This window comes from Saccharomyces kudriavzevii (assembly GCF_947243775.1).
Source record: "Saccharomyces kudriavzevii IFO 1802 strain IFO1802 genome assembly, chromosome: 14".
NCBI lineage: Eukaryota > Fungi > Ascomycota > Saccharomycetes > Saccharomycetales > Saccharomycetaceae > Saccharomyces > Saccharomyces kudriavzevii.
In genome coordinates, this window is record NC_079285.1 from 244,181 (window position 1) to 271,532 (window position 27,352).

General features: G+C 39.2%; 17 protein-coding genes across 17 annotated transcripts; 10 read left to right on the top strand and 7 right to left on the bottom strand.

Moving 5' to 3' along the window:
• Positions 1-59: 59 nt before the first annotated feature.
• On the top strand, positions 60-1,040 carry PPN2 (putative serine/threonine-protein phosphatase; the record flags this gene model as incomplete). The annotated part of the gene is made up of 1 exon (XM_056230702.1): positions 60-1,040. One exon carries the CDS (start codon positions 60-62, stop codon positions 1,038-1,040), a length of 981 nt encoding a protein of 326 aa, XP_056084595.1.
• Positions 1,041-1,411: 371 nt separating this feature from the next.
• On the top strand, positions 1,412-3,892 carry RAP1 (DNA-binding transcription factor RAP1; the record flags this gene model as incomplete). The annotated part of the gene is made up of 1 exon (XM_056230704.1): positions 1,412-3,892. One exon carries the CDS (start codon positions 1,412-1,414, stop codon positions 3,890-3,892), a length of 2,481 nt encoding a protein of 826 aa, XP_056084596.1.
• Positions 3,893-4,244: 352 nt separating this feature from the next.
• Positions 4,245-5,207, top strand: IES2 (Ies2p; the record flags this gene model as incomplete). Its single annotated transcript, XM_056230705.1, has 1 exon — positions 4,245-5,207. One exon carries the CDS (start codon positions 4,245-4,247, stop codon positions 5,205-5,207), a length of 963 nt encoding a protein of 320 aa, XP_056084597.1.
• A 222-nt stretch (positions 5,208-5,429) lies between these two features.
• Positions 5,430-6,029, top strand: PEX17 (Pex17p; the record flags this gene model as incomplete). The annotated part of the gene is made up of 1 exon (XM_056230706.1): positions 5,430-6,029. The coding sequence occupies one exon, from the start codon at positions 5,430-5,432 to the stop codon at positions 6,027-6,029; it is 600 nt and encodes a 199-aa protein (XP_056084598.1).
• A 247-nt stretch (positions 6,030-6,276) lies between these two features.
• On the bottom strand, positions 6,277-6,921 carry RRG9 (mitochondrial ribosome assembly protein RRG9; the record flags this gene model as incomplete). The annotated part of the gene is made up of 1 exon (XM_056230707.1): positions 6,277-6,921. One exon carries the CDS (start codon positions 6,919-6,921, stop codon positions 6,277-6,279), a length of 645 nt encoding a protein of 214 aa, XP_056084599.1.
• A 357-nt stretch (positions 6,922-7,278) lies between these two features.
• VID27 (Vid27p) lies at positions 7,279-9,627 on the top strand (the record flags this gene model as incomplete). Its single annotated transcript, XM_056230708.1, has 1 exon — positions 7,279-9,627. The coding sequence occupies one exon, from the start codon at positions 7,279-7,281 to the stop codon at positions 9,625-9,627; it is 2,349 nt and encodes a 782-aa protein (XP_056084600.1).
• A 252-nt stretch (positions 9,628-9,879) lies between these two features.
• MRX7 (Mrx7p) lies at positions 9,880-10,134 on the bottom strand (the record flags this gene model as incomplete). Its single annotated transcript, XM_056230709.1, has 1 exon — positions 9,880-10,134. One exon carries the CDS (start codon positions 10,132-10,134, stop codon positions 9,880-9,882), a length of 255 nt encoding a protein of 84 aa, XP_056084601.1.
• Positions 10,135-10,745: 611 nt separating this feature from the next.
• Positions 10,746-11,570, top strand: MER1 (Mer1p; the record flags this gene model as incomplete). The annotated part of the gene is made up of 1 exon (XM_056230710.1): positions 10,746-11,570. The coding sequence occupies one exon, from the start codon at positions 10,746-10,748 to the stop codon at positions 11,568-11,570; it is 825 nt and encodes a 274-aa protein (XP_056084602.1).
• Positions 11,571-11,873: 303 nt separating this feature from the next.
• SSB2 (Hsp70 family ATPase SSB2) lies at positions 11,874-13,715 on the top strand (the record flags this gene model as incomplete). Its single annotated transcript, XM_056230711.1, has 1 exon — positions 11,874-13,715. One exon carries the CDS (start codon positions 11,874-11,876, stop codon positions 13,713-13,715), a length of 1,842 nt encoding a protein of 613 aa, XP_056084603.1.
• A 531-nt stretch (positions 13,716-14,246) lies between these two features.
• On the top strand, positions 14,247-14,870 carry SKDI14G1210 (uncharacterized protein; the record flags this gene model as incomplete). The annotated part of the gene is made up of 1 exon (XM_056230712.1): positions 14,247-14,870. One exon carries the CDS (start codon positions 14,247-14,249, stop codon positions 14,868-14,870), a length of 624 nt encoding a protein of 207 aa, XP_056084604.1.
• Positions 14,871-15,212: 342 nt separating this feature from the next.
• On the top strand, positions 15,213-16,490 carry RIO2 (protein kinase RIO2; the record flags this gene model as incomplete). The annotated part of the gene is made up of 1 exon (XM_056230713.1): positions 15,213-16,490. One exon carries the CDS (start codon positions 15,213-15,215, stop codon positions 16,488-16,490), a length of 1,278 nt encoding a protein of 425 aa, XP_056084605.1.
• A 150-nt stretch (positions 16,491-16,640) lies between these two features.
• RTT106 (Rtt106p) lies at positions 16,641-18,014 on the bottom strand (the record flags this gene model as incomplete). The annotated part of the gene is made up of 1 exon (XM_056230716.1): positions 16,641-18,014. One exon carries the CDS (start codon positions 18,012-18,014, stop codon positions 16,641-16,643), a length of 1,374 nt encoding a protein of 457 aa, XP_056084606.1.
• A 238-nt stretch (positions 18,015-18,252) lies between these two features.
• SPS18 (Sps18p) lies at positions 18,253-19,155 on the bottom strand (the record flags this gene model as incomplete). The annotated part of the gene is made up of 1 exon (XM_056230717.1): positions 18,253-19,155. The coding sequence occupies one exon, from the start codon at positions 19,153-19,155 to the stop codon at positions 18,253-18,255; it is 903 nt and encodes a 300-aa protein (XP_056084607.1).
• Positions 19,156-19,469: 314 nt separating this feature from the next.
• Positions 19,470-20,348, top strand: SPS19 (2,4-dienoyl-CoA reductase (NADPH); the record flags this gene model as incomplete). The annotated part of the gene is made up of 1 exon (XM_056230718.1): positions 19,470-20,348. One exon carries the CDS (start codon positions 19,470-19,472, stop codon positions 20,346-20,348), a length of 879 nt encoding a protein of 292 aa, XP_056084608.1.
• Positions 20,349-20,532: 184 nt separating this feature from the next.
• On the bottom strand, positions 20,533-23,109 carry PSY2 (Psy2p; the record flags this gene model as incomplete). The annotated part of the gene is made up of 1 exon (XM_056230719.1): positions 20,533-23,109. The coding sequence occupies one exon, from the start codon at positions 23,107-23,109 to the stop codon at positions 20,533-20,535; it is 2,577 nt and encodes an 858-aa protein (XP_056084609.1).
• Positions 23,110-23,629: 520 nt separating this feature from the next.
• Positions 23,630-24,370, bottom strand: NNR1 (NADHX epimerase; the record flags this gene model as incomplete). Its single annotated transcript, XM_056230720.1, has 1 exon — positions 23,630-24,370. One exon carries the CDS (start codon positions 24,368-24,370, stop codon positions 23,630-23,632), a length of 741 nt encoding a protein of 246 aa, XP_056084610.1.
• A 486-nt stretch (positions 24,371-24,856) lies between these two features.
• On the bottom strand, positions 24,857-26,458 carry GCR2 (Gcr2p; the record flags this gene model as incomplete). The annotated part of the gene is made up of 1 exon (XM_056230721.1): positions 24,857-26,458. The coding sequence occupies one exon, from the start codon at positions 26,456-26,458 to the stop codon at positions 24,857-24,859; it is 1,602 nt and encodes a 533-aa protein (XP_056084611.1).
• Positions 26,459-27,352: the final 894 nt, after the last annotated feature.

Genomic DNA, 27,352 nt, shown 5'->3' on the forward strand with positions numbered 1-27,352 from the left:
TTTCCTCGACTGTCAGCATTTGACAGGAAATATACTTGAACGATATAGAGTACGTAAAAATGGACAGTAAGCGGAAAAAAAGAAGCGTCACTGCTAGCACGATATTAATAGTTTTTGTCACATGCTGTCTTTATACACTATATATCTTGAAGTTCGAGAACCCTAGGTCATCTTCGCCAGTTTCTTTATTGCCCACAATTAACACCTTGAAGAAAATTGAGCATGTAACGGATCTAAACCAAGAATATGTGTTTGTTGGTGACATTCACGGCAATTATGATGAGTTCATCGAACTCATCGATGACAAGATTGGGGGGCTGAGGGAAAATACAACGATGATATTGCTTGGTGATTTCATTCACAAAGGTCCGGACTCGGATAAGGTAGTCTCGTACATCCTAAATCATAAGGATCAGGTAAAATGCGTGCTGGGTAATCATGAAATATTGGTTATGATGGCTTACCTGAATCCAGATTACTCACAGTGGGTAAGACACCCCAAACTGATGATACCATTAACTTTCAGTACTGAAACTGATTTCATACCACAGGACATCTCAAAGATTAGCGGGGCACATGCGCGATTGGCTCACGAACTCGGGTTTTCCAAATTGAGCCAGCTGGCAGAACACTGCTCAATGGTCATCGAACTGGATTTGGATGTTACTGATGATAAACTTTTTGGCGTACATGCAGGGATGTTACCAGGAGATTTCATCAAGTCAAACCAAATCCCTAGCGTGAGCTCTTTGTCGAACATGAAGTTTGTTAATAAGAAGCACTGGTCAAAAACATCACGTGAGAAAGAAAACAAAAATTATGTCAGATGGTTTACGATGTGGGACAAGTATGGAGACAGTTTTAGTAATGCCAAGGTGTTTTATGGGCACGACGCCTCCATGGGGTTGAACCTACGGAAACAGACCAAGGGTCTGGATACAGCATGTGTCAAGGACAACTTACTTTCTTCCATGAGAGTTAAGTACAACGGAAAGAAGGAACAGTATGAATACACACTAATTCAAGTTGAGTGTTCCTAGATAGAAAAAAAGTATATATGCACATATTAGATCTTGTATAAGACACAAAACAGTCAAAGCATGGCTATGATTACGTAAGTCGCATAGCTCTGCATCTCAAAGTCTCGATAGGGCGTAGCACAAAGCCACTACTAATACTGTGCGCACTACCCGCCTGGGCTTCCTTGTTGAAGTTCCAAAAGCTGACGAAAAGCGAAAACAAAACTGAAAACAGATTATCGCAATCATTTCTTCAACACCCAACATCCAGCACCTAAACACCATCAACACGTTTAGACAAAACAAACCCATAGCCCAAACAGTAGTAAAGACAAACTGCTGTAGACGCATCCGCTGGAAGAAGACACCATTTAAGTAGCATTTATCTCACAATGTCTAGTCCAGATGACTTTGAAACTGCACCAGCTGAGTTTGTTGATGCATTGGATCCGAGCATGGTCGTTGTTGACAATGACCCTACCGCAGCCGCTGCCCCATCGGATTCTGCGGCTGATGTGAAGGCTGCACAAAATACAGAGAATCCTGCTGTTGATAATGACGAGGGCAGCGAGAAAGTGGATCAGGTTGAAGGTGAAAACAAAGGCGACAATGCCACTGAAGCTTCTGCGACGACTGCCACATCTTCCGCTACTGATGCGGATGCCGTTACTGACATTACAGAGGCCTCTACTGTTGTTGCCGCTGCTTCTGTTTCTGCTACTGACGGCGCCGCTGCTGAGGAGAAAAAGGAACAGGTTAATGCACCTCCTCTGTTAAATATGAAGTTCTACCTGAATCGAGACGCAGATGCGCATGATTCTTTGAATGACGTGGATCAATTAGCGCGCCTGATTAGGGCAAACGGCGGTGAAGTGCTAGACTCCAAGCCAAAAGAACCAAAAGAGAACGTTTTCATTGTATCACCTTATAATCACACCAACCTACCAACGGTCACTCCAACTTATATCAAGGCGTGTTGTCAAAGCAACTCGCTATTGAACATGGATAATTACTTGGTTCCCTACGATAACTTTAGAGAAGTCGTTGATAGTAGATTGCAGGACGAGCCCAACTCCAATAGCAGAAATGACAGTAATAGCAATAGTAACGATCCAGCCGGGCCAAAAATAGAAGGAGTCTCTGAAAATTCCAACAGTGCTATGGAAGTATCAAACAAGGGCAAGGTTGTGGTTGACGCAAAGCAACAAGCTAGATTACAAGAGCAAGCGCAGCTACTTCGCCAACATGTAAGCAGTGCCGCGTCAATGGCAAGCAGCGGTAATAATGACTTGGTTCAAATCGAACAACCTCACGCAGATATTTCCAATAATAACAATAGTAATGTCGACGATGCCGAGAATGATTTATTAGCACAGGATAACAATGGCCAAGCAACGGATGAGGGTGATTCGTCCTTCCAAGCGCAAAGACCCATGATGTCAAGAGGCACTTTGACCTCCCACAATAAAGCTTCATTTACAGATGAAGAAGATGAGTTTATTTTGGATGTCGTGAGAAAAAATCCAACCAGGCGTACCACTCATACCCTTTATGACGAAATTTCTCATTATGTTCCTAATCATACAGGTAATTCCATTAGACATAGATTTAGGGTATATCTCTCCAAGAGATTAGAATATGTTTATGAAGTTGACAAATTTGGCAAACTGGTTAGAGACGATGATGGAAACCTAATCAAAACTAAGGTATTGCCACCATCAATTAAAAGAAAATTTTCAGCCGACGAAGATTATACTTTGGCAATTGCAGTCAAGAAGCAATTTTACCGTGATCTGTTTCAGATCGATCCTGACACGGGAAGATCGTTGATCACAGATGAAGATACACCTACTGCTATTGCCAGAAGGAATATGACAATGGACCCAAATCATGTTCCGGGAAATGAACCCAATTTTGCAGCTTATAGGACCCAAAGTCGTAGAGGACCTATTGCCCGGGAATTTTTCAAGCATTTTGCTGAAGAACACCCGACGCATACTGAGAATGCATGGAGAGACAGGTTTAGAAAGTTTCTCCTTGCGTATGGTATCGATGACTATATTAGTTACTATGAAGCGGAAAAAGCCCAAAATAGAGAACCAGAACCAATGAAGAATCTGACCAATAGACCCAAGAGACCTGGAGTGCCCACTCCAGGTAATTACAACTCAGCAGCCAAGAGGGCAAGGACTTACGGGTCTCAAAGAAATGCGCAACCTACTGCCAACGCTGCATCTGCCAATGCGGCCGCTGCCGCTGCTGCCGCTGCTTCTAATTCCTATGCCATACCAGAAAACGAATTACTAGATGAAGATACCATGAATTTTATTTCTAGTTTGAAGAATGATTTGTCTAATATTTCGAACAGTTTGCCTTTTGAGTACCCACATGAGATTGCAGAGGCCATAAGAAGTGACTTTTCGAATGAAGATATATATGATAATATTGATCCTGACACAATAAGTTTCCCACCGAAGATTGCCACAACAGATCTTTTCTTACCATTGTTCTTTCATTTTGGTAGTACAAGGCAGTTTATGGATAAGCTTCATGATGTTATTTCAGGGGATTATGAGCCTTCACAGGCCGAAAAACTGGTGCAGGATCTTTGTGATGAAACTGGTATACGTAAAAATTTCAGTACGAGCATATTGACATGCTTGTCAGGAGACTTGATGGTCTTCCCTCGCTACTTCTTAAACATGTTCAAGGATAGTGTTAATCCTCCACCTAATGTTCCTGGTATCTGGACACGTGAAGACGACGAGTCTTTAAAGGATAATGATCAAGAGCAAATAAGAAAACTGGTTAAAAAACATGGAACTGGCAGAATGGAAATGAGAAAGAGATTTTTCGAAAAGGACTTACTGTGAATGAGTTGAACAATGTACCGCCATCGTTTATTTTCTTAAAATGTCTTTATTGTATCATCGGTTTTGCGCTCTCAACTTTACTTTTCAATTCATTGTGTATTTTATGTAAACCTTTATGTAATTTAATATTTAAAATTCTTCCTTCATGAAGTCCTATTTGGAGGCTTCTCCCTTAGATCTTTTTCCTTGAAATGATGTTAAGGCGGAGAAGTCTATTGAACATTAGCGGTAAAAAAGAAATACAAGCTGGAAAGAGAGGAAAATTTAAAACAAGGACGAATTATCCTATGTTTTTGGCACATCCTTTTCTTTAATGGTAAAACGATTCATCAAGAAATAAACTATATCTACAATGGACAGTGCGGCAAGTGATATCGAGGTAGAATTATCCGACAGCGTCTCAGCTGGAGGGGAAGAATACAATGACGATGATGAGTACACAGAGGATTTCGACGATAAGATAGTCACAAGCAAATCCTCCAGAAGGACAGCGCGTAAAAGAGAGCCAAAAGGGATAAGAACTTCAAAACGGATCAGAAACAAAGAAGTGACCGGTGAGGTTGATGAGGAGTATGACGAAGATGAGGAAGTGTTGAGTCCTTCCAAGAAGCGCCATTTACATACCAGATCAATGGATAAAAGGCCAGGTGCCGCAACAGCTTTAGAAAATTCTGATATTGAAGATGCTAAAACCAATGACGATGCCATGGAGGAAGTTATTACGGAAGAAGAAGATTTAGAGGAAGAGGTAAGTGGAGGTGAAGATAAAGATAACATCGCAAAGGATGAAGGGGTTGATTACGATCAGAACGATGTTGTGCAAGATGGGGAAGCAGAGCAAGATGGGGAGTCTGGAGGCTATGAAGATAATGAAGCCAGTATTAGCAAGGAGTCAGACGAAGTGGAGTCTGCGATGAATGGAAATGGAAACGAAGAGGACTTTGAAGTTGAAGCAACAAAAGAAAATACAGCAGATTCTACCAGAAGTACTACAACTCGAAGCAAGATGCTACTAGACTTGCTGGAAGACGGCGGCTCTAAAAAGAAGTTAACAGATGAAGAGATTCAGTTACGAAGAGCTGAAAATGCTCGTAAACGGAAAAATCTCAGTGAAAAGAGATTAGAAGAAGAAAAACAAGACACGATCAACAAGCTTTTGAAGAAAAGGGCCGGAAAGTCTAGGAGTCACCTACCGAATGATGATGATAACAATGATGGCTTTTCAAGTTTTGTGAAACCGCGCAGGCCTTATAATAGTGGCGGTATGACAAGAGTTTTGAGGAGATACAAGGAAGATTTATTCTGTACATTTTAAGCAGAATATGAAATTGAGGCTGTCTTTATATACTACTTGATGTGTAACACTTAATTTGGACTTCATTTTTTTTTTTTTTTTGTTGGTATAGTTTTGGTTCGGATTTGAAGTGTCATCCGCGTTTTCAAGTGAAACCATAAGGGAACAAAGCAGAGAGGATGAGCCCGTTAGAATGTTACTATCAATGTAATACGCAAAGCGATAAAGAGCATATCAAGAATTATGGCATCGAACACAGTTTTTCCTGGGTATATTGACTGGCCTTCCGACGAAAATATTAAAAGAGTTGAGAGGATTAATCCGACAGTAAAAGCTATAAAGACCTTATTGTATAATGGTGGTTCAATTTATGCGTTCTTCTACTTTGTTGTCGCTATGTTTGTTGAGCCTATGTTACGAAAACAGTACTTGCAAAGGCACGACTTTTCTCTATCTATTTTGCTTCGTTTAAGGAGAACCATAGCTCAACTACAAAAAAGGCTGGTGACAACCCCTGTATCTTCATTAGGATACAATGAACAGAGTAAATTCGTAGAGAGGTCCACCCAAACTTCAGATGACAATATAACACAAGGTAATAGCGGCCGTTGGCCCGGAATAAATGATCAATTACACAGCGTAAAGCGAGAATTACAATATTTTAATAGAACTTCAGTCCAACCACTTGAATGTATAGATGATTTCATTTTTCAAATTAAGATGGTGACAGATCAAGTTGAATTAACAGATAAATCCCAAAAAATTATAAATAAATCAAGAGATGTTATTCAAGGTATCCGGGAGATTAAAGGCTGGTTCGTCAATGGCGTAGTGCCGAAATAAAAGGTACAGAATAGTAAAAAGTTGGAAACTGATGCGGACACAACCTTCTGGTCAATTTATGTCAGATCACTGCTCCATAGCGCCTTGTAACATCAAATGATGGGTATAAAATTTTACCAATCATTGCAAGAAGAAAGGCCTGCAAATATAATAAGTCTAATAATATCGTTACATGCTTTTCGTTCTATATATATTTATCTTTATGTACAAGAGACTTGGTAATGATATGTAACTTACCTCTAAAGTGTTACTGTTTCGAGGACAAACGTTTTAAAAGGTACAATTTGTTAGTGCTATTCTTTTCAGGTGCAACATTGTCACGTTTGAAGTGTCTAGAAGTGTGAACGCTCTTTGCTATCAACTCAGATGCGTCTGCGCTAGACCCAACTACAAGTTTTCTACCATTTATAATTCTATTATATACAAGTTCAGTACCCTCAGTTTTTTCGTACATTTCTTTTATTCGCTCTCCTCTTCGCTTCCATCTCTCGTTAGCGTTTTTATTCTCATCATCAGTGCGCCTCCAGTTGGACTTCAAAATTCTTCTAACAGCCTCAGGAGAAATCTTGAATCGTTCCGCAAGATCAGATGCTGACAATTCAGGAAAGTTGGACTTTAATAACTTCAAAGCCTCCATTTGTTCCTGAGATATTTTTTTTGGTGGGTTCCATCTTTGGCCTTCCAGTTTTTTTCTAACTGCCATTTTTTGCTTCTTCCACTCAGGAGCCTCTTTCGTATCATCTCGTACTTTTTCTGCAAGTTCTTTGTTTGATAAACTTGACCTATTAATCCATTTGATAATCTGCTTGGATGACCGTCCCTTGTTCTCATTGAGCAGTGAACCGCAGCGAAGGCAATGAAAGGAGCGATACGCCATTCGCAAAATATTCATGCCAAGTACGAGACAGGTGTTTTAAATGAAAGCAAGACGTGATACGCAATGATTTATGATATCTCTCGACGTTACCTGTAAAGTTACACTATTAATTTCCCAGATGTAACTCTTGACTACTTTACTGAATAGTACTTCAGTAACCAACATCGCTTTATGTTGGAGTACATTGTACTGTCATTATGTACGAATGTGGGGAATATTCAATATTTTTAGTAATCACTTTGCTGTAAGAAGGTCCCTTAAGGACCGCAAGTGAATGCCAAGTAATGAAGCAACTCATTCGGAGCAGATTAGCAGGAACAAAGACTTCATTCGTCCTTTACTTGTCGAGTTTGATAATATTTACATTAGCTGATGAACATTCTAAAGAAATTTATGGATTCTGGAAGCAGGCCAGAGCTGATTACCATACCATCAGGGCAATTCAATCTTTTAAGGTCTAAAAGCTCTCCTAAAGCTGCTCTAGAATGCATTTACAATAATGCTACTCTAAGCGTACGTAAAGTAGGCAAATTTGACTATGAATTGGCGGTTTATAGGGTAGAGGATGATAGTGAAGCTGGCACAGGAGATGAGGCTGAGAATTTTGATGATGACACCATCAGCGTTTTATCCACCCAATCCAAAAAGAAAGATGAGGAATGGAGCGTCGAAATATCCGATAAGATTATGTTTCACAAAACCTGGGATAAACAAGGGAACATAGCGCTTGTGTGGGAGAATTTGAGAGGTGATGAGCAAGATGAAAAGGTCCAGTTTGTTGTTACCCCTGATGTCTCGATGTCTGATGTCGAACAATTTATTCAAACTGTTTACCGGTGCCAATACGAAGCAAGAAATAAGAAATACTCTCTTACTGCTTCAGCAGATGATTTGAAGGAGATAGAATATAGGTCAACAAGATTATTTGTCCAAGATGATGATGCTGATGAGTCGGATTCAAGTTCGGATGATTTTCAAGATGCCAATGACTTATCTTTTGAGCGCCAAAAGGATAAAAATGACTTATTGAATAGAACCCCTTCTCCATTAAAAAAAATACCGGAAGGTGAAAATCGTTGCTTAATGATGTCCAGCTTATACGTATATGATCCGATTCAAGAGACATTCGTTTTACAAGAACCTGTGGCTAAGGTAGCAATTATTGATACAGGTAAATATGAGTTTTGGTTGGCTATAGAGGGCAAAGATACTCGTCTCGGAACCCAAGTTGCTCCAAATATTAATCCCACTTTTGAATTAGTGACCGATGCCTTTCTTTTCAATTATACGCTACAGAACATCACCTTATCCTACATGCTAAAGTTCAAAGACTTGGATAAATGTATTCAGTTCAGATCTGTCTGGGTCGAGTGCTTATGGATGACTTTAAACAAAGAAACATGGAAAGATCTTCCTGAAATGGAGAAAGACTATATTTTGGATTCGTCATCCGTACCACTAGAAAAGCAATTTGATGATATTTTACACTTAGGTGAGAGCCCTCGTGAAAAGAAGGATGAAGAATCAAGTGAAAGTGATAGCGAAGATGACGATGAAGAAAACGACCGTTCCAAAAGGATTATTTCTTCTGAAGCTTTCGAGGAGCCTAAACGAGCAACTTCGAAGGGGAACAGTTCATTGACCATTGCTTTTAGAAACAACAGATCATACGTTACAAGAGACAACAAAATTGGTGTATTCAAAACCGACGATGAAGATGATTCTTTAGAATTCGTTGCTGCCATCAAGAATGTGTCTAATTTGAGCGGTGAAAGTATTGATCCTCACAAGCCAATGTTGTATATGGAAGATCGTAATCTAATTCTTACTGACGGCCAAAGTGAAAACAAACTCTACAAGATGGATATAGAAAGGGGTAAGGTGATTGAAGAGTGGACAACTGGTGATAAGAATGTTGTCCAGTATGGTCCGACCAAGAAATTCGATCAAATGACTCCGGAACAGACAATAGTAGGTGTTTCGCAGAAGGGTGTATTCAAAATTGATCCAAGAATTAGCGGAAGTAATAAAATAGTCGTTGATGAATCAAAGGATTATGTGGGTAAATATAACTTTAGTTCTATCGGAACCACCGAATCTGGTTATGTTGCCATCGGCTCAGAAAAAGGTGACATAAAGTTATATGATAGGCTGGGTATCAGAGCAAAGACCGCCATACCTTCATTAAGTCAGGCAATCAAGTATATCACGATATCGGCAGATGGCAAATGGTTATTAGCTACTTGCGAGAGTTCTTTACTTCTTATGGACCTGGAAATTAAGGACGGTAAAAATGCAGGTAGCATTGGATTCTTGAAATCTTTTCCAGCGAGCGAAAATGTTAAAACTTATGTGCTAAAAATACGGCCAGAACATTCAGCATTCATTTTAACATACACAAAGAAGCCTATCAGCTTTACAAAGGCATACTTTAACACCGGCATAGCCCAAAGAGAACAAACTATCGTCACCTCAACGGGCCCTTATGCCATTTCTTGGTCATTAAAGGGTATTTTAGAACAAGATGGTAGTAGAAACTATCCTTACAGAATACGTAGGTACAACGGTGATATCGTTGCCGATAATTTCGAATTTGGCTCGGACAAAAAGGTTATAGTTGCCCTGAAAGATGATGTTTCTCTATCGAAAGTGAAGTCCTTCAAACAGCCAAGCAAGGGAGTGTTGATGCCGGAGGCTTCCCTTCAAGATTTTTACGGTTAATCCTTCCTTTTTCAAGATCTTAAAGTTTTAACCTGAGTGTAATACATAGTAAATTTTTCTCTCTAAATAGTTTTGTAATATATAGTTTTGAGTATGTAGTGGTTTTTAGTAGAAATTCCAAATAATACACTATAGTATTATCCAAAATGCAAACACTTTTTTTTGTCAAGGAAATTGTCAGAAAGAAATGCTGTCCAGATGCGCTTTTCTTTCTGCGTATATCGCAGTTACATTAGTCAGGAGCTAGTCTGATCATTTAAAGCGGTCGCCTAGCCTTCTTCTGAACCCAAAAGTTGACCTCATCTCATCCCAAAATAAAAGCCGCAGAGCTTTAAATTTCTGCAGTGATGTTGGCTTATAAAGATATTGAAAAGCCGCTGGTTGATCGGTGAAGGGGTCTTCTTTAATGCCATTTACTTTTCTATACACCTTTCGTACAAACCTATGGAAACCTGGGCTGCTCAATAGTTTGTAGTAAAACCATTCCTCTATACTTCTTGGAGGCATTCCTGAACTGGTGTGGTAAGCATATCCTTGCCGATAGTCTAAACTTTTTGATTTATCTTTTTTTTGCTGATTTGTTTCTCCACTTCCTCATATTCTAAATATCCGTTTTTCTTATTTTCTTCAAAACCTTTTTTTTTTCAATGACGCTCATAAAAACATTCTATCAACAACTAAACATAAACCATTCAATAATTTCATACCATCCAAGAATTTGCAATAAGACCCTTAAATCCGTTTATCATTCGTATTAACATATACCCTTGAGATTACCGCTCACTAGGATTACCTACCAACCAGAAGTAGCCACAATACACACATTCAAGAATCTTGAATGTGTGTATTCTTCTGACGACAGAGCAAGAGAGATATCCGTTCATCTAGTTGAGCGTAGAGTGCTCCTCATGTTAATCACTAAGCTGTACGCGGAGTGTTAAGGTGCGGATGAGACCTAGAAGTTAAGACGCGCAGTATGTACAGGTTAGGCATGCTTGCCAAACAGAAAAAACACCATTTTAGCCGCCGAGGATATTGATACAAAGAATAAGTTTCGACTGAATTATTACATGTCGCAATTATCATAACAAAACATAGATAGAAGAACGAAGCAGGAAATGCCCATCAGAACAAGTAGCGGCCATCATATTGCCCAGCCATGCAACTTAGACGCGGGCCCAATAAAGTTACTAGGAGAGCTTCAAGAAGGAAAGCAATTCTCAAATACAAAAGATTTTCCTGAAAACACGCTCTATCTGAAACTGGCCCTTGAGTACTCTTTTTTCAGAAGTAATTTATTGAGATTTTGTATTCACCTGGATAAAATAAAAGCATTTATTAGAAGCTCTGACACTGTCTATATTCTGTGCGTGGTAGAAGAGAATCTTCTGAGCTTGATATACAGCAGCGGGATACTAGAAATATGTTTACCTAGATTTATCTTAAGGGAGGATTTGAAGATCTTCAATGGCAGTTTTTACACCTGCCACGAAAACCGTTTACGTGTTTTCCAAGAAGATGTTTCTCAACTCTTCAAAAAGCTTGAAATCAAAGCGTCCATGCTTTGTTTCACAATTGAAGAAATATCTACGGCAAATCAGGGAGCCTTGCCCCAAAGTTCAAGATTGTCTGAACTGCTAAAATGTAATAGTAAGATGCAGGAAACCGGACTGCAACGGCAAGATTTTATAATCACTATAGAAATCAAGTTGACTAAGATACAAATCACCTTCCTGATTGGAAGTAAAGGGACAAGAATCGAAAATTTGAGGGAAGAATCAGGCGCCACCATAAAAATAGTACCCATCAGCGAAAAAATGACTATACATGAAAGGAACCACCCTGGCACCGTACATCAAACAATACTAATATCAGGTGATCTATACTCAGTTGCATTAGCCACCACCAGTATAGAATCCGCATTGAACACTTTAGGTCTGTAGACTAAATGGAGAATGATATTTTGAAGGATGCCACATTATATATATTCGTCACGTCAAGGCGGTTTTTTGGCGGACTAGTCTCTTCGCATCATTCACAACGGAAAAAGAAACAGAGAATGTGTATTTTTTTTCATGAGTTTTTTTCTTCGGCGACGCAGAGATGAGATAAAAATTTTTTCCAACCGCCATTTTCAATAAAATTTTGCCATTCTTCACCTACTCTTTACTTGATTTTGCTTGTTTTACACTCTTTTGGCACTAGTTTTCCTTCCAAGAAACCAAGAACCAATATCCTCATTAACAATGGCTGAAGGTGTTTTCCAAGGTGCTATCGGTATCGATTTAGGTACAACATACTCCTGTGTTGCCACTTACGAATCTTCCGTTGAAATTATTGCCAACGAACAAGGTAACAGAGTTACCCCATCTTTCGTTGCTTTCACTCCAGAAGAAAGATTGATCGGTGACGCCGCCAAGAACCAAGCTGCTTTGAACCCAAGAAACACTGTTTTCGATGCTAAGCGTTTGATTGGTAGAAGATTCGATGACGAATCTGTTCAAAAGGACATGAAGACCTGGCCATTTAAGGTCATCGACGTCGACGGCAACCCAGTCATTGAAGTCCAATACTTGGACGAAACTAAGACTTTCTCCCCACAAGAAATTTCTGCCATGGTTTTGACCAAGATGAAGGAAATTGCTGAAGCCAAGATCGGTAAGAAGGTTGAAAAAGCCGTTATTACTGTCCCAGCTTACTTTAACGATGCTCAAAGACAAGCCACCAAGGATGCTGGTGCCATTTCCGGTTTGAACGTTTTGCGTATCATCAACGAACCTACTGCCGCTGCTATTGCTTACGGTCTAGGTGCTGGTAAGTCCGAAAAGGAAAGACATGTTCTGATTTTCGATTTGGGTGGTGGTACTTTCGATGTTTCCTTGTTGCACATTGCTGGTGGCGTTTACACTGTCAAATCTACTTCCGGTAACACTCATTTGGGTGGTCAGGATTTCGACACCAACTTGTTGGAACACTTCAAGGCTGAATTTAAGAAGAAGACTGGTTTGGACATCTCCGATGATGCCAGAGCTTTGAGAAGATTGAGAACCGCTGCTGAAAGAGCTAAGAGAACTTTGTCTTCTGTCACTCAAACCACCGTTGAAGTCGACTCTTTGTTCGATGGTGAAGATTTCGAATCCTCCTTGACCAGAGCTAGATTCGAAGACTTGAACGCTCCATTGTTCAAATCCACCTTGGAACCTGTTGAACAAGTTTTGAAGGATGCTAAGACCTCCAAGTCTCAAATCGACGAAGTTGTCTTGGTTGGTGGTTCTACCAGAATTCCAAAGGTCCAAAAGTTGTTGTCTGACTTCTTTGACGGTAAGCAATTGGAGAAATCCATCAACCCAGACGAAGCTGTTGCCTACGGTGCTGCTGTTCAAGGTGCCATTTTGACCGGTCAATCCACTTCTGAAGAAACCAAGGACTTGTTGTTGTTAGATGTTGCTCCATTATCCCTAGGTGTTGGTATGCAAGGTGACATTTTCGGTATCGTTGTCCCAAGAAACACTACCGTTCCAACCATCAAGAGAAGAACTTTTACCACTTGTGCTGACAACCAAACTACCGTTCAATTCCCAGTCTACCAAGGTGAACGTGTTAACTGTAAAGAAAATACTCTGTTGGGTGAATTCGATTTGAGAAACATCCCAATGATGCCAGCTGGTGAACCAGTCTTGGAAGCTATCTTCGAAGTCGATGCTAACGGTATCTTGAAGGTTACTGCCGTCGAAAAATCTACTGGTAAGTCTTCTAACATCACCATCTCCAACGCCGTTGGTAGATTGTCTTCCGACGAAATTGAAAAGATGGTCAACCAAGCTGAGGAATTCAAGGCTGCCGACGAGGCTTTCGCCAAGAAGCACGAAGCTAGACAAAGATTGGAATCCTACGTTGCTTCCATCGAACAAACCGTCACTGACCCAGTTTTGTCTTCTAAATTGAAGAGAGGTTCCAAGTCCAAGATCGAAGCTGCTTTATCCGATGCTTTAGCTGCTTTGCAAATCGAAGATCCATCTACTGATGAATTAAGAAAGGCTGAAGTTGGTTTGAAGAGAGTTGTCACCAAGGCCATGTCTTCCCGTTAAGATGTCATTCTGGTTAAGGTTATATATATATATTTATCATTTTTAATGTCTTAGCTTTTGTATCTTAGATGAAGTTTTAGTTCAGTATATCACTATCAAGATATCATACAATCATAAAAATAATTATTCTTCTTTTTCTCTTCTCGCAACATCAGAGATACATCAGAGATACCCACCGGACCTTCGACTGGAAGGCTACCACCGTAAAACAACCATTCTTTCGGCTGCATGACACTGTGGCAATTATGAAACCAACTGTAGGCAGCACGAAATGGCCGTGAGGAGTTCTCACCATTTTCACACTTCATATGGTGGCTGCCATTCTCCGCCTATACGCGATATGGGGCGTGCGCATGTACGCTGTAATAATAATTTCGGCACCCGCACAGCCCATCTAGGAAAAGGGGCTGCTGGCCTTGGCGAAAAAAATCAGTCGTTTATAAGGAAGACTTTAATCAACCAAATAAGTCTCATCTCTGCGACAATCCGAAAGTTGAATCAAGAACAAGATAACTCAGCTAAGAACGCAAGATGTCAGCAAACGAATTCTACTCAAGTGGCAACCAAGGGCAATACAACCAGCCAAATAACCAAGAAAGGACTGGTGGCCCCAACAACGACCAATACAATGGCGATAATTCTAATCCTAACGGTGAACGTGGCTTGTTATCCACTATCGTGGGCGGGAGTGCCGGTGCATACGCTGGCTCTAAGGTATCAAACAACCATTCCAAGTTAAGTGGTGCATTGGGTGCAATCGGTGGCGCATTCCTTGCGAACAAGATATCTGACGGGCGTAAAGAGCACAAACAGCAAGAAGAATACGGCCAATACGGCAACTCGAACTTTGGCGGCGCTCCTCAAGGTGAATACAACAACAACAACAACAACCGTCACCACAATAATAATAATAACAATAATAATGGCGGCTTTGGCGGTCCAGGTGGCCCAGGTGGCCAAGGTTTTGCAAGACAAGGCCCACAAGGATTCGGAGGTCCAGGTACACAAGATTTCGGTGGCCCAGGCCCTCAAGGCTTTGGTGGCCCAGGTCCACAAGAATTTGGTGGGCCAGGTGGTCAGGGATTCGGCGGTCCAAACCCTCAAGAATTTGGAGGTCAAGGTCGTCAAGGTTTCAACGGCGGTTCACGCTGGTAAGCAGTTAAACGAAGTGCGTAAACTTTTTTGACTAGCTAAATACTTTGTAGACATACTCATATATACATTATGTCATATACGTATTTTTTCTTTGCAATCGTAGCAAATGAGACGTTTTGAAAAACTTGAATATAGAGAAAAGAAATGTGAAAAAATTGCAAAACTTGGCGATGAGGTTCCTCTAGCAGGGTGGTGGATATTTTACTGTTCATGATTTTACAAAGATCAGATATCATCCTTGCATTTCCCTGAAATAGAAAGTACTTAATATCATTTATTCGTGTTCAATAGTTCTGTCTGACGATCGCAACCATATCTTCACCATACTTAAACTAATCCAAAATGAAATTGGATACATCTCACATGAGATATTTGACGACTGACGATTTTCGTGTCCTTCAAGCCGTTGAACAAGGTTCTAAAAATCATGAAGTTGTCCCTACTCCCTTGATACATCAAATATCGGGGATGAGGTCGCAGTCCGGTACTAATCGAGCCATTAGTGATTTGGCCAAGCTAAGTTTGATCTCCAAAATGAGAAACATTAAGTACGATGGTTATAGGCTGACGTATAACGGTATCGATTATCTGGCTCTGAAGACCATGTTGAACAGGAATACTGTTTATTCCGTAGGCAACACCATTGGTGTTGGTAAGGAATCTGATATTTATAAAGTGAGTGATAAAAATGGGAATCCAAGAGTAATGAAGATTCACAGATTAGGTCGAACCTCCTTCCATTCCGTCAGGAATAATAGAGACTACCTGAAGAATTCTAATCAAGGTGCTAACTGGATGCATCTTTCGCGTTTAGCCGCCAATAAAGAATATCAGTTCATGTCAATGCTTTATTCTAAGGGTTTCAAAGTTCCTGAGCCATTTGATAATTCACGCCATATTGTTGTGATGGAACTTATTGAAGGTTACCCAATGAGAAGATTAAGAAAACATAAGAACATACCTAAACTTTATAGTGATTTAATGTGTTTTGTCGTTGAGCTGGCCAATAGTGGGCTAATCCATTGTGATTTCAATGAGTTCAATATTATGGTTAAAGACAAAGTAGAAGATGAACAGGACTGCGGGTTTGTGGTTATTGATTTCCCACAATGTGTATCTATTCAGCATCAAGATGCCGACTATTATTTCCAGAGAGATGTTGATTGTATTCGCCGTTTTTTCAAGAAGAAACTAAAGTACGAACCAAAATCCGATTCATCAATGCTTGACACTGAAGGTTTTGGGGATGGTTATAGATATGCATATCCCGAATTCAAGAGAGACATTAAAAGGAGCGACAATTTGGATGAATTGGTACAGGCCTCCGGATTTAGTAAGAAACACCCGGGCGACAGGAGCTTGGAAACTGCTGTTGAAAGCATGAGAAACACTGTTTATGCCTCAGGTGACGATATATCTAATGAGGAAGCAGAAGATGGAAACGAAGAAGGCGATTATTCAGAGGAGGAGGAATTTTATGATTCTGAGGTTGATAATGAGAGTTCTGGTGATGATAGCGAAGATCCACAGGAAGAGGAAAACGAACGTATCATAGAGGCACTTTCTAGTGGTGTCGAAAATCTAAAAATGGATAAACTAGGTAACTACATACTAGAGTAGATATAATAGGTGGAGTAGTCACAAAATGTACCTAAATCAGTCATCCTTAAAGTATAAGTTTTAAGATAAACATTATTCATTAATACAGGGGAAAAGGATGTACTTATGCTTCGTATATACGACTATGATTTGCTGTGATGTCAAATCCATTTAGTCATACTCTACGCCAGATCCTTCTTCTTCATCATCATCATTGTCAATTTCAATGGGAATGTCCTCGAGCCCTAGTGGTTCTTTGAGTTCTTTATATTGAAGTTCCTGATCCAGTGCATTAGTTATAGGTGCAAAGTTATCTTCCGTATAAGAAACATTTTGATCACATCGGTCCTCCTTGTCTTCATCTACTTCCTCTTCCTCTTCTTCCTCTTCATCTGCTTCCTCTTCATCTTCAGCATCATCTGAGGATTCTTGGCCACTTCCATCAGAAAGATCACTTTCTGCTTCGAAATTTTGATCATTTTCTTCATCATCTGAGAATATTCCTGCCTTCTTTTCGTCTTGCATTTGACGAGTAGCTTCTTGTAAGATGGATGGCTGATCAGCTTCTCCATCAGTTAGCTGTTGGCTCTTGTTTTTAGATTTGGCTTTCAGTTCCTCGGACATAGATTTGTCCTTCATTTGTTTTCTTTTAACATAATCGTCAATTTTTGCATATTCGGTTTGGTCTATCATCGAAAATTCGTATTTTTCGCCATCTTTTGTGACTAGGGTAGCATTGAATGTTAATCTCGTAATAGATGAATATGTTATGGATTCGATATCTGAAGCATCGAATAATAGAATTGGTTTTTTGAACCCAAAAGTTATGTGATCTGGTAAGAAATATAATGTCCCTTCTTTAGTGCCTCTATGACATTCCAGGTGGAATGAGCTTATTTGTTCTGCATCTGCATTTACTGCTGTATTGTTGACAAATGGGTTTGAAATCTTAAAACCTGTCAAAATGGCTTGTTTCCTTATATACTCAACACATTTTTCGAAGTCCATTACATTAGAGTCGAGGAGCCCCAATTTCTTAAATTGATTTAACGTGTTTTCTTTGTTCAAGGTCATCACCACAGGTTCAGAAAATTTGTTGTCCGCACATGACGTGTAAGTCATGAAAAGATATATTAGATTAGGTTTTTCTGGCACTGGCAAGAACGAGGCCATCTTGATATTTTTGTTTAATTGGTGAATGTTTAGTTCCCTTTCCTCTCCTTTGAGAAACGTTATCACAGGAGATCCATCGATGTTAGAAAGATAGAATACCAAATCAAGCTTTTTCCTTAATGGCGACAATACAGAAACACCTTCTAATTTGAATATAGTGTTGGCCTCTGAAATTTGATCAGTTTTAAGCTCAGACGAAGATTCGCGCAGTTTGGACTTTTTATGCTGTTTCCTTCTATCGTTATTATTCTCATTCAACGCATAGTTATACAATTCTTCAAATATTTCTAATGAGCTCGGCAGTGCCCTGACAACAGCGCCAATTTTTCCGCTGAGAGCCTCTGGCAGTTGATCTAAAAAGGATTTCGGCATAAAATCCGTGGAATATTACAGTGAGCAATTGTTTTTCGAGTCAAAACTCCTGGTATATTCACACTCCATCATTGTTAGTATCGTTATTACTTAATATCGCTCTATGTTATAAAGTTGGCGGTTGAAAAATATCACGACGCGTCAGTCGATTAGCGGGGTAACCTATAAAAGTAGTTATAAGTGAAAATTGACTGTACCTAAGCTGTTATAACAAGTATATAATATGTTCTTTTGATATTTAATTGGACTCTGGGGGAGAAATGTCTTCCCCGGTGAAACAGGAAAATATTTGGTGGGGTAAATGGGGCGTTTCATGTAGCTTTTCATTAAAGTGCACCAGAGATCTTTTTAGGTCATTCGACAAATTCCTCTGCTGAATATTTTCAATTGTAGGCTGAACAACAGAACCTTTAAAGTCTTCGTATGATCTGTATAAAGCATCCGAAAGCAATACCCAACTCTTCGAAATGGTGCCGATAGGGTCGCTTTGAAATTTTTCGATTGTTAACGTACTTGTGGCAATTGCAGGATTATTCTCGTCTGAGTTTTTTCGGGAGCTCATACAGTTGGAAAATCCATCGCAATGTTGAAAATTTTCTGTGCCTAGCGGTTTATCCAGGACTATAAACTCCGTTTCTTTAGAATTGATGGTTTTTCCGGAAATATCTTTCAATGCTCGATCTCTTGTTTGGTGTATGGCCCCATCTGCATACTGCTCAAAATTATCAAAGCCTAAATACATATTTTGATTTATGTCGTGACGGCGCACTCCATTAGCTAGTCTTCTTCTATAGCTTTTAGCAAACAAATTATCGTACTTTTCATTTAATGGAATTCCACTTTGCAGAATGCCATTTTTGGACAAAAAGACCCCAAATCTGAAATTTCCACTCCTTTCCACTTTTCGAATATCCCTTTCTTCAAAACTATCCATTGTGATTGATTTTACACAGAACATGTTCGTGTCCAGTCCTCTCAGAAGATTTGCACAATTGACACAAATAAATATCCCGAAGCTACAGGAAACAAATTGCGGGTTGACACTTTTACATTCAAAACACATGCTATTACCAGCAGATTTTTTGGCACTCAACAGTCTCTTTCGATTTTCCGTATCCTTACTATTCTCAAAGAAATGCATGGCCCTCCGTAGTTTTGCGTTGTTTTTATTTAAGTATCTATCCTCTGAATCTGTGTCGTTCAAAAATAAGTAGTGCCATAATACGTAAATCAGTATTGTTTTATTATGAGTTCTTGGGTCGACGTCACAAAATCATTGCAAAAGGCGCCGCGCACGCGCGGAATTAAGCAGAACTAACCCCGCTAGTATTGGAGTTTGCCAAAAACAATAGATATAAGAGCAGCACTCAGATAGGATGACATTCGATAATGGAACGAGGGGCTTGAGATCCATTTATAACTTTTAGGAATATAACACATCGAGGTCCTGGAATCATGAATACAGAAAATAGCTTGAACAGCAAATTTGTGACCGAGGGTTCGTGGAGAGCTGATTTATTTAAGGGTAAAGTGGCATTTGTCACTGGTGGTGCTGGAACTATATGCCGTGTGCAAACGGAAGCACTGGTCCTTCTTGGTTGTAAAGCAGCTATTGTGGGGAGAAATCAGGAAAGGACAGAAAGAGCCGCAAAAGAAATTTCAGGGTTAGTAAAAGACGAAGATGCGGTTTTGGCCATTGCAAATGTTGACGTTCGCAGCTTCAAACAAATGGAAGATGCGGTTAGGATTACGGTGCAGAAATTCGGTAGAATCGACTTTGTTATTGCTGGCGCTGCTGGGAATTTCATTTGTGATTTCGCCAATCTCTCTCCTAATGCCTTCAAATCTGTTATTGATATAGATCTATTGGGGAGTTTCAACACTGCAAAGGCATGCCTAAAGGAACTGGAAAAGTCAAAAGGTTCTATACTTTTCGTCTCCGCTACATTCCATTACTATGGCGTACCCTTTCAAGGCCACGTTGGCGCCGCTAAAGCTGGCATTGACGCCTTGGCGAAGAATCTAGCGGTCGAATTGGGCCCTCTGGGTATACGTTCAAATTGCATTGCTCCAGGCGCTATTGATAATACAGAAGGTCTGAAAAGATTAGCTGGGGAGAAGTATAGAGAAAAGGCCCTGGCAAAGATACCCTTGCAAAGGCTAGGATCAACAAGAGATATAGCCGAATCTACAGTATTTATTTTTTCGCCAGCGGCATCATATATCACTGGTACCGTTTTGGTCGTGGATGGTGGTATGTGGCATTTAGGAACTTATTTTGGACATGAGTTATACCCAGAAACGCTAGTCAAGAGCATGATGTCTAAACTGTAATATGATACGTATTGTGTATTATTATTATTATTATATGACAATTTTTATATGCTTTTCGATAGTTAATTGTATATTGGAAAAATGAACATTATATACAATGGGCGTACTACCGTTGTTAAAATTCTTACAATCATTACCGGTATGCTAGTCTTATTTCCCTCTTGTCAGAAATAGAAAGTAAAATTCATGTGCTTGCATTCATTTGGTCAACGCTTTTCTTGAAAGCCAATTTATCGCTGGAATAATGAGGATCGTCGCCAAAGTGCTCAATCTCCGAATGTAATCTCTTGACGTTTTTCACGTCAATATCTTCTAAATGGTTAGAAGTCAAGCCATCCGAGGAAATATTTACTGAATCAGTATCTCCTTCGAGGCTATTTTCGAAACTTGAGTGTTCAGGTTGATTTTCTTCTCCAATCTCTAGCATGTCCTGAATGAAAGGGATATACGTAGCTTTCCTTAAAACATTCCCATACGTTTGGACTAAGTATTTGTTTAGAATGGTGAAGTTGGTCCTGTTACTATTCGACTTTACTTTAGCTATATTAATGCTGATATTATGGGTACCATTACCATCTTCCCCTCTGTTGTGATTGTCACCTTGATGGACCCTGCATTCTGTTATGATAATGCGAAAAAAATCTTGAATACAAGAATTGGCAAGATTGTTCTTATCTATGTTCTCTTGTAAGAGTTTGAAAATCGGTGAATACAAATTCTTGGAAATCATATATCGATGATAGTATTTATCATCAAGACATATAATGTTTTTTATGCACCTTACCGCCGTTAATCTTAGCTGTAATATGTGGTTGCTGTTGATAAGCTTGCTGACAGAGTCTAGTATACCATTTTCTAATATAAATCTCCTCGATAAAACGCGATCGTGTTCAGTGCAAACAAATGACACCAACTTCACTAAATGAATTAACAAAAGATCGTCTTTTCGGGTCTTTTTTATTTTACCACTTCTTTCCGACATTTTCGGGATGTTTTCCCTTTTGATTAGTGGCTCAAATAGTATCGGAGCAATCCTATTATAGAAATTTGCAAAATATTCCTTTACTTGAAATTTGAATTCCGACTCTGTTGCATCTAAATCATTCATATCATCATTGTTGTAATGATAATTGTTTAAGTTGATTGAATCCGAGTTCAAACCATAGCCGAAACTTGGGAAGTCCTCGGATGTGTCTTTTGATTCATTACTGCACCTACCCATGAGATCACATGAACCTTCATTATTTCCAAGACATCCTTCTGGATGAAGTAGGGTATTCAGCGCTTGTACAACTTGTTCCCGTAACCCGGGACTTTTATCCGAAAGAAGTATTGTTGAAAGTATTAATAATAGCTTAGAGTCAGTACTATAACTGTAATCTTGCGCATTGTTTCGACTGGAACACTTATCATCTGGCGCCAATTTGTGTTGCTGTTTAAAAGAATCCTCATTTTGGACGTTATGGATCAACAGAATGTCGTGCTCGATTATAGTAATGATGGTATCTGTAGCCAGAATCCGAACATTACTGTCAGTTTCCATGTGAAACGCATAATCCAAGACTTTGAAAAGACCCTTTCGGACGAGTGTCTTATAAAATTTGGAACGGTCAAGTGCGTCTAAACTAATTGACATTTGAACACATTGCTGCAATAATCTGATTCCGTCCTTACGTTTCTGCACAAACTTTTCTCTTTCTGAAGAGCTATCTGGAAGAGTATTCGTATCATAAAGCACTATTAATCTGTCTAAAAATGTTCCCACTTGAAGGAAGTCGATGATACACGTTTCCAAATCCATGACGATTTCCGAGATTAAGCTGAAATTATGGTCGTCTAAAAATCGCACCAATACCACATCCTTTAAAAACTGTAGACGAAAACATTTTTTCATTATTATTTTTAAGTCTTCATTTTCCAATGGAATAACCTCTTTAAAATTTGGCCCCCTTGATTCTAAATATTTTCTATGGTTAGCCTTTGATGTGGGATATTCAGTGTCGTATTCTAGGATCCCAACTATTCCCATAATTCTATCGTCTTCGACCATTGACTCCAGTATGTCTCTTTGATTGTAAAGTATCAAAGTCTTGATGATATTACTCAATAAAAATAAATCTTTCGGTATCTTTTCTTCTTCTGCATTATGAAAATGGGAAATTAATGTGTCAACATAATTCGATTGGAGAATAAACTCAATGGTTTCGTTTTTCAAAAAATCAAAGGAAGTATTTTCATTCAAGATCTTTAAAGCTTCCAGTAAAGTCTGGCCATTTTGTTCGGGATCGTTAGAGGGTAAAGTCACAGGGCCTGTTATAATATCATGAACGGACCCAAGGCCATTGTCGCTAGATTTCACAGTGACTAAAGATATATTCGATTCTATGTTCCGTTGGACGTGGACAATGAATTCACAAAGGGCATCACATCCCATACTTTCTTCAAAACTGAGGGCTATATCTTTTCCTGCCAAATCCTTCCACACAATAAGCGTTTCTTCTTGTCGTTGATATTCAATATTTCCCTCCAATTTGGATTTTAACAGCGTTTCATTGGGGGAGTCTTCATCAGAAACAACAAGGTATGCAAATTTGCTTTCATCTACCTCCCCTACGCAAAATCCAGTCCCCGTGTCCTTCCATTCGTTGTTTTCTAAGACGTAAACTTTTACTCTTTTGGGTTCACTGTTAATCGAGACAGTTTGTTCAATATCCTCATCCATCGGAGTCGGGGAAGTAGTTGGTGTCCCTGGTAATGACATTTATCGTACTGTAGCTAAATCTTGAACTTTTCACTGGTACACTCGTTTCAACCGCAGGCTAAAAAAACGCTTTAATATCTTTATAACAGAACAAAATGAGTTTTCGATGTATTTTAATACTAGTGTAGTATATGCTCTTTGTTTTTATTTTATTTTTTTCAATATGCGCGGGTCTTGAAAGTAGCAGATCCTTTTGATTTACGTCAAAGGAGGCCGAGAAAATATTGTTAACTATGCTACTATTGCAAGCAATCTTTATTGCACAATTCGGATTATATCTAACTCGTGATTGCCCTTTGAAAAGTAGTGTTGGTCTTCTTCCTTTTGTTTCTTCTTCGGATGAAACACCAAAGGAAGAAAAAAAAAAAAAGGCAGATAGAAAAAGAAAAGATTGCGCGTCAGAAAAAGAAACGATACTTTTTATATCAGCCTAAAGGGATCATGATCGTTATTTGTTCACAACATGAAGAATTATTTAGCGTTATATATGGCATGGAAGTTATGAACTTGGTAATTTCCATTACAGTTTCAATATTTGGTCAGTGTACTCATAGCCAAATGGCTCAAAGCCGTATTTGTTGGCAAAATCGCGAGGAATGAATCTTCCTCCGACGTAATGAGTTGTGTGTTTCTCTCCTATATACGTGCTACATGGTTTAGGAACAGTGAGAGAAACAAGAACTGCAGGGTTAATTGAAGGATGCGAGATTGGACCCTCATCCACATCCCAACCTGTTGGAACGTCTACCGAAACGATGGGGATACGATCTTGTAATTTGCACAGTTCATCGACAATACCCTTGAATGGTTCTCTCATTGGAGGCTTGAAACTAAAGCCAAATATAGCATCAACAATGCATAAAGTTTTTTCTGGCTTCAAATATTCCAGCCAGTTTTCCTCATCTTGAGATAATACAGGAACCTTGAAGAAATTTAATTGGTGAACCAGTTGCTTATAGAATTCAGTACGTTCACTTCTCTTGGGGTAAAAAACAATTGGATTGTAGCCAAAAAGCTTCAAGTGTCTTGCGCATACAAGACCATCCCCGCCATTATTACCTGGCCCAGCAATAACAAATACATGTTTGCCCTTCTCCGTTTCAGTCTTTCCCCGCAACGGAAATTGACGGCATACAGCCTGTGCTACACTGAATCCGGCTAATTCCATCAGTTGTTGTAAAGTGAATCCAATTTGAGGACCCATCAACTCCTTATCGATCTCAGCTGCAAGCTTTGATGAAACAACTTTCAACGTAGACATTCTTTTTTTTTTACTATGTATTTACTCTGCTACTTGAGACTGTTATTTGAAGGATTGCACCGCTGTCCTGAGGCTGGGCAAGAATATAAGTAACGGCCCTATTCCTTCGATATTTCACCCATTGTTTTTCTCTTATATATAGATTCTCCTCCTCACCTTATTTTCTCCACCCCTTGTTCGCTCGCAACGACGAGAGGTTCTTGCGGCCAAAGTAGTGTTAAATGAGACAGTGGAACACCACAACGCAGGAAAAAAAATCCTGGTAATGAGTAGTTATCAAAATATATACGTTTTGGTTTTCAGCATTAGGAACAAAGTAAAAAAAAATATCATTATTTCGTAGTTATATAATAACGTCCGTTCATTATAGAAGAGTACAAAAAACACCAAGATGGTAGAAGTCACTGTTAAATAGTTAACCATGCCGGAAATTTACACTGAAATCAAAAGAGAAAGAAAACAAACACATTCATTACTATTATCGTGTCATCTTTGCAAATCTCGTAGCATGCTTCTAACACAGCCCATGTCCTCAATTAACATTTTCCTTAGCCACTGTGTCTCTTGACGTTGTAATTCCAATTCCCTTTCCAATTGTGCAATTCTTTGGTCTTTTTCAGAAATGATAGCGTCATAGGCTTCTTTTAAAGGGCGTATTACCGCGTCTGTATCAATAGTTGCCATGTTATTCGGAGGATTTAGATCCACTTTCATTTGGTTGTTCGCTGTGTTTAGGTTATTATCCGTACCGTCGTTTATCAAAGCCCCATCTGCTGTCGTCATTGGTCTCTGCCTTTTGTTTGTATTCGTTAATTGTAACAGTTCTTCCACCGCCTCATCATCCAATGTATTGACGTCTAATGATCCCAATGATCTTCGTTTCCATGAATGAGAACCATTATTAGACATTGTATTGTAACCCATGTTATTATTAGAACTATTGGGATTCAGATCCGCATGACTTAGACCAAATTCAAATCCGCCTGAACCAGGACTTGTTGGTTGTGTATAATATCCCGTCAATGAACGGGAATTGACATCTTGTGATAGCGTTTGCAGTCGTTTTTGTAGTTGCTGTGACAATGATGGATCAAAAAGCATATTGGTTGCTGGGTTGCTTATGGTTGCATTATTGAATGAGCTCGAATCTGCAATACTGTTTCTTTCCTTGTTAGCGTTTTTATTATTCTTTCCGTTTTTGGCGTTTTTGGCCACTCTGGTACCTCTTTTTTTCGTTCGATTGTTCGTTGCATTTTTATTTCCATAGTTTTTAATATTATTCCCGTTTCCGATGCTGCCACTATTCCCATTATTATTCCCATTGTTTACTCCTTGTAACTCTGATGGGGAACCCTTAGTAGACGTGTTTAAAGAATTTCCCTTTCTACGCCCTTGATTTAAAATTTGGCCGGTCTGCGGATCGAATACACTAAATATACTCATTGAGACTAGTCGCCATAATTCATCATTTTCTAATTCGGAGTCAGCCTTAATTTGCCAAAGTCTTCCATCCAAACGGCGGAAATATTTTGCATAAGGGCTGGCCTCAAAGCTTAATTCTAGTTCTTTGATAATCTGTTGAAACCTTTGATACAGTTCGATTGCCGACTTTGGTGATGTCGATCTATCATCAATTGATCCTGAAGATAATGTAGCATTATACAGTTTGGATATCTTAGCGAACAGTTGAGAATATTGAGCTTGTGTACAAACTCCATTCGATGTTGTACTAGAGCTCGCGTTGTTGCCGTTGTTAGTGGGATTGCTGGCATTGCTTATGGCTGAAACAGAGCTTGAATTAGCATTCGGCGTTGCATTGGTACTGTCTGAGTTGGCCTTCGCCAGAGCATTACCGCCAGTGCTAGTTATAATGCCATCAATATTAGGTGTGTTATCGGAGCCCATCAATCCTGCTGAGTTAGCAATCGTTGTGCCCACCATCCCGCTAACCATACCTGATGGTGTATTTGTCGCTGTTTGCGGCGAATTTGTAACACTCTGCAAGGAGGCACCGCTAATGACTGACTCATTGGACAGTAGATTGTAAGCTCTGATTATGAATACATCTAACTTGGTTTGGTGATGCATGATGTGAGTTTAACCTTATTGTCCAATACTCTCTGTGTTCTTAGGCCTCTTTTTAGTTTCTTGATTTGTTTTCCCATTCAGTCCACGGGTGAGAATGTGAAGAAAGCCGAATACAGACTGTGAGCACCTTTTTAGATGCGTCAGTAGTTACTACGTTTAACGGACAACCTCTACAGTAATCGCGGTACTTGAGGGAGAGAAGTCGTGAAAATTTTACCTAAGGCAAATTGTCCAAAAAAATGGAAACATGAAATCATTACCCGTACCGGTTCTTTCGTAAAGATAGTACATGTAATCAAATCAATCAATCGATCAGGTGTTAAAAGTGTGAGTTTGAGGACACGCAGGAGTATCTCTAAAGTCGATAGCTTTTCGATGACTTCTTTTAGTAGCATAGAGTTGAAAATATTACATTGAAGTTGATACCGATATATACTTCTATAAAATGAGTTCTGGAGTAAAAGTAATATAATGGGGAGATTATCCAAAAGTAGAGTTTAAACAGGAAAAGGAATAAAAATTAGCAACCTGAAGATAAAGATATCCTCTCTTCAAAGAATTTGGTTGGATTGGGCCTCACCTAAGTACGTAGTACTTTGATGGCAATAAGCACACCAAAGAATAAACTCGATTAAAATTGTGGGACTTTTTTCCCTCTGCCTTATCCATACCAGCATAAGCAATATGTAATTGAATTGTGAAAACAAATTGAAAAAGGAAAAGCTGCTGTTATAGAGACGGCATAGTTGTTTGAAAATGATGTAGAAAGAGAAAGGTGGTGGTTATGATCCATAATACAAATCAAATAATGGACAGGAAGAGAAAAACTTGTGATATATGCACGCTGTAATGTAATAGTAAAAAATAATTTATAATAATTGAAGAGAGAAAATA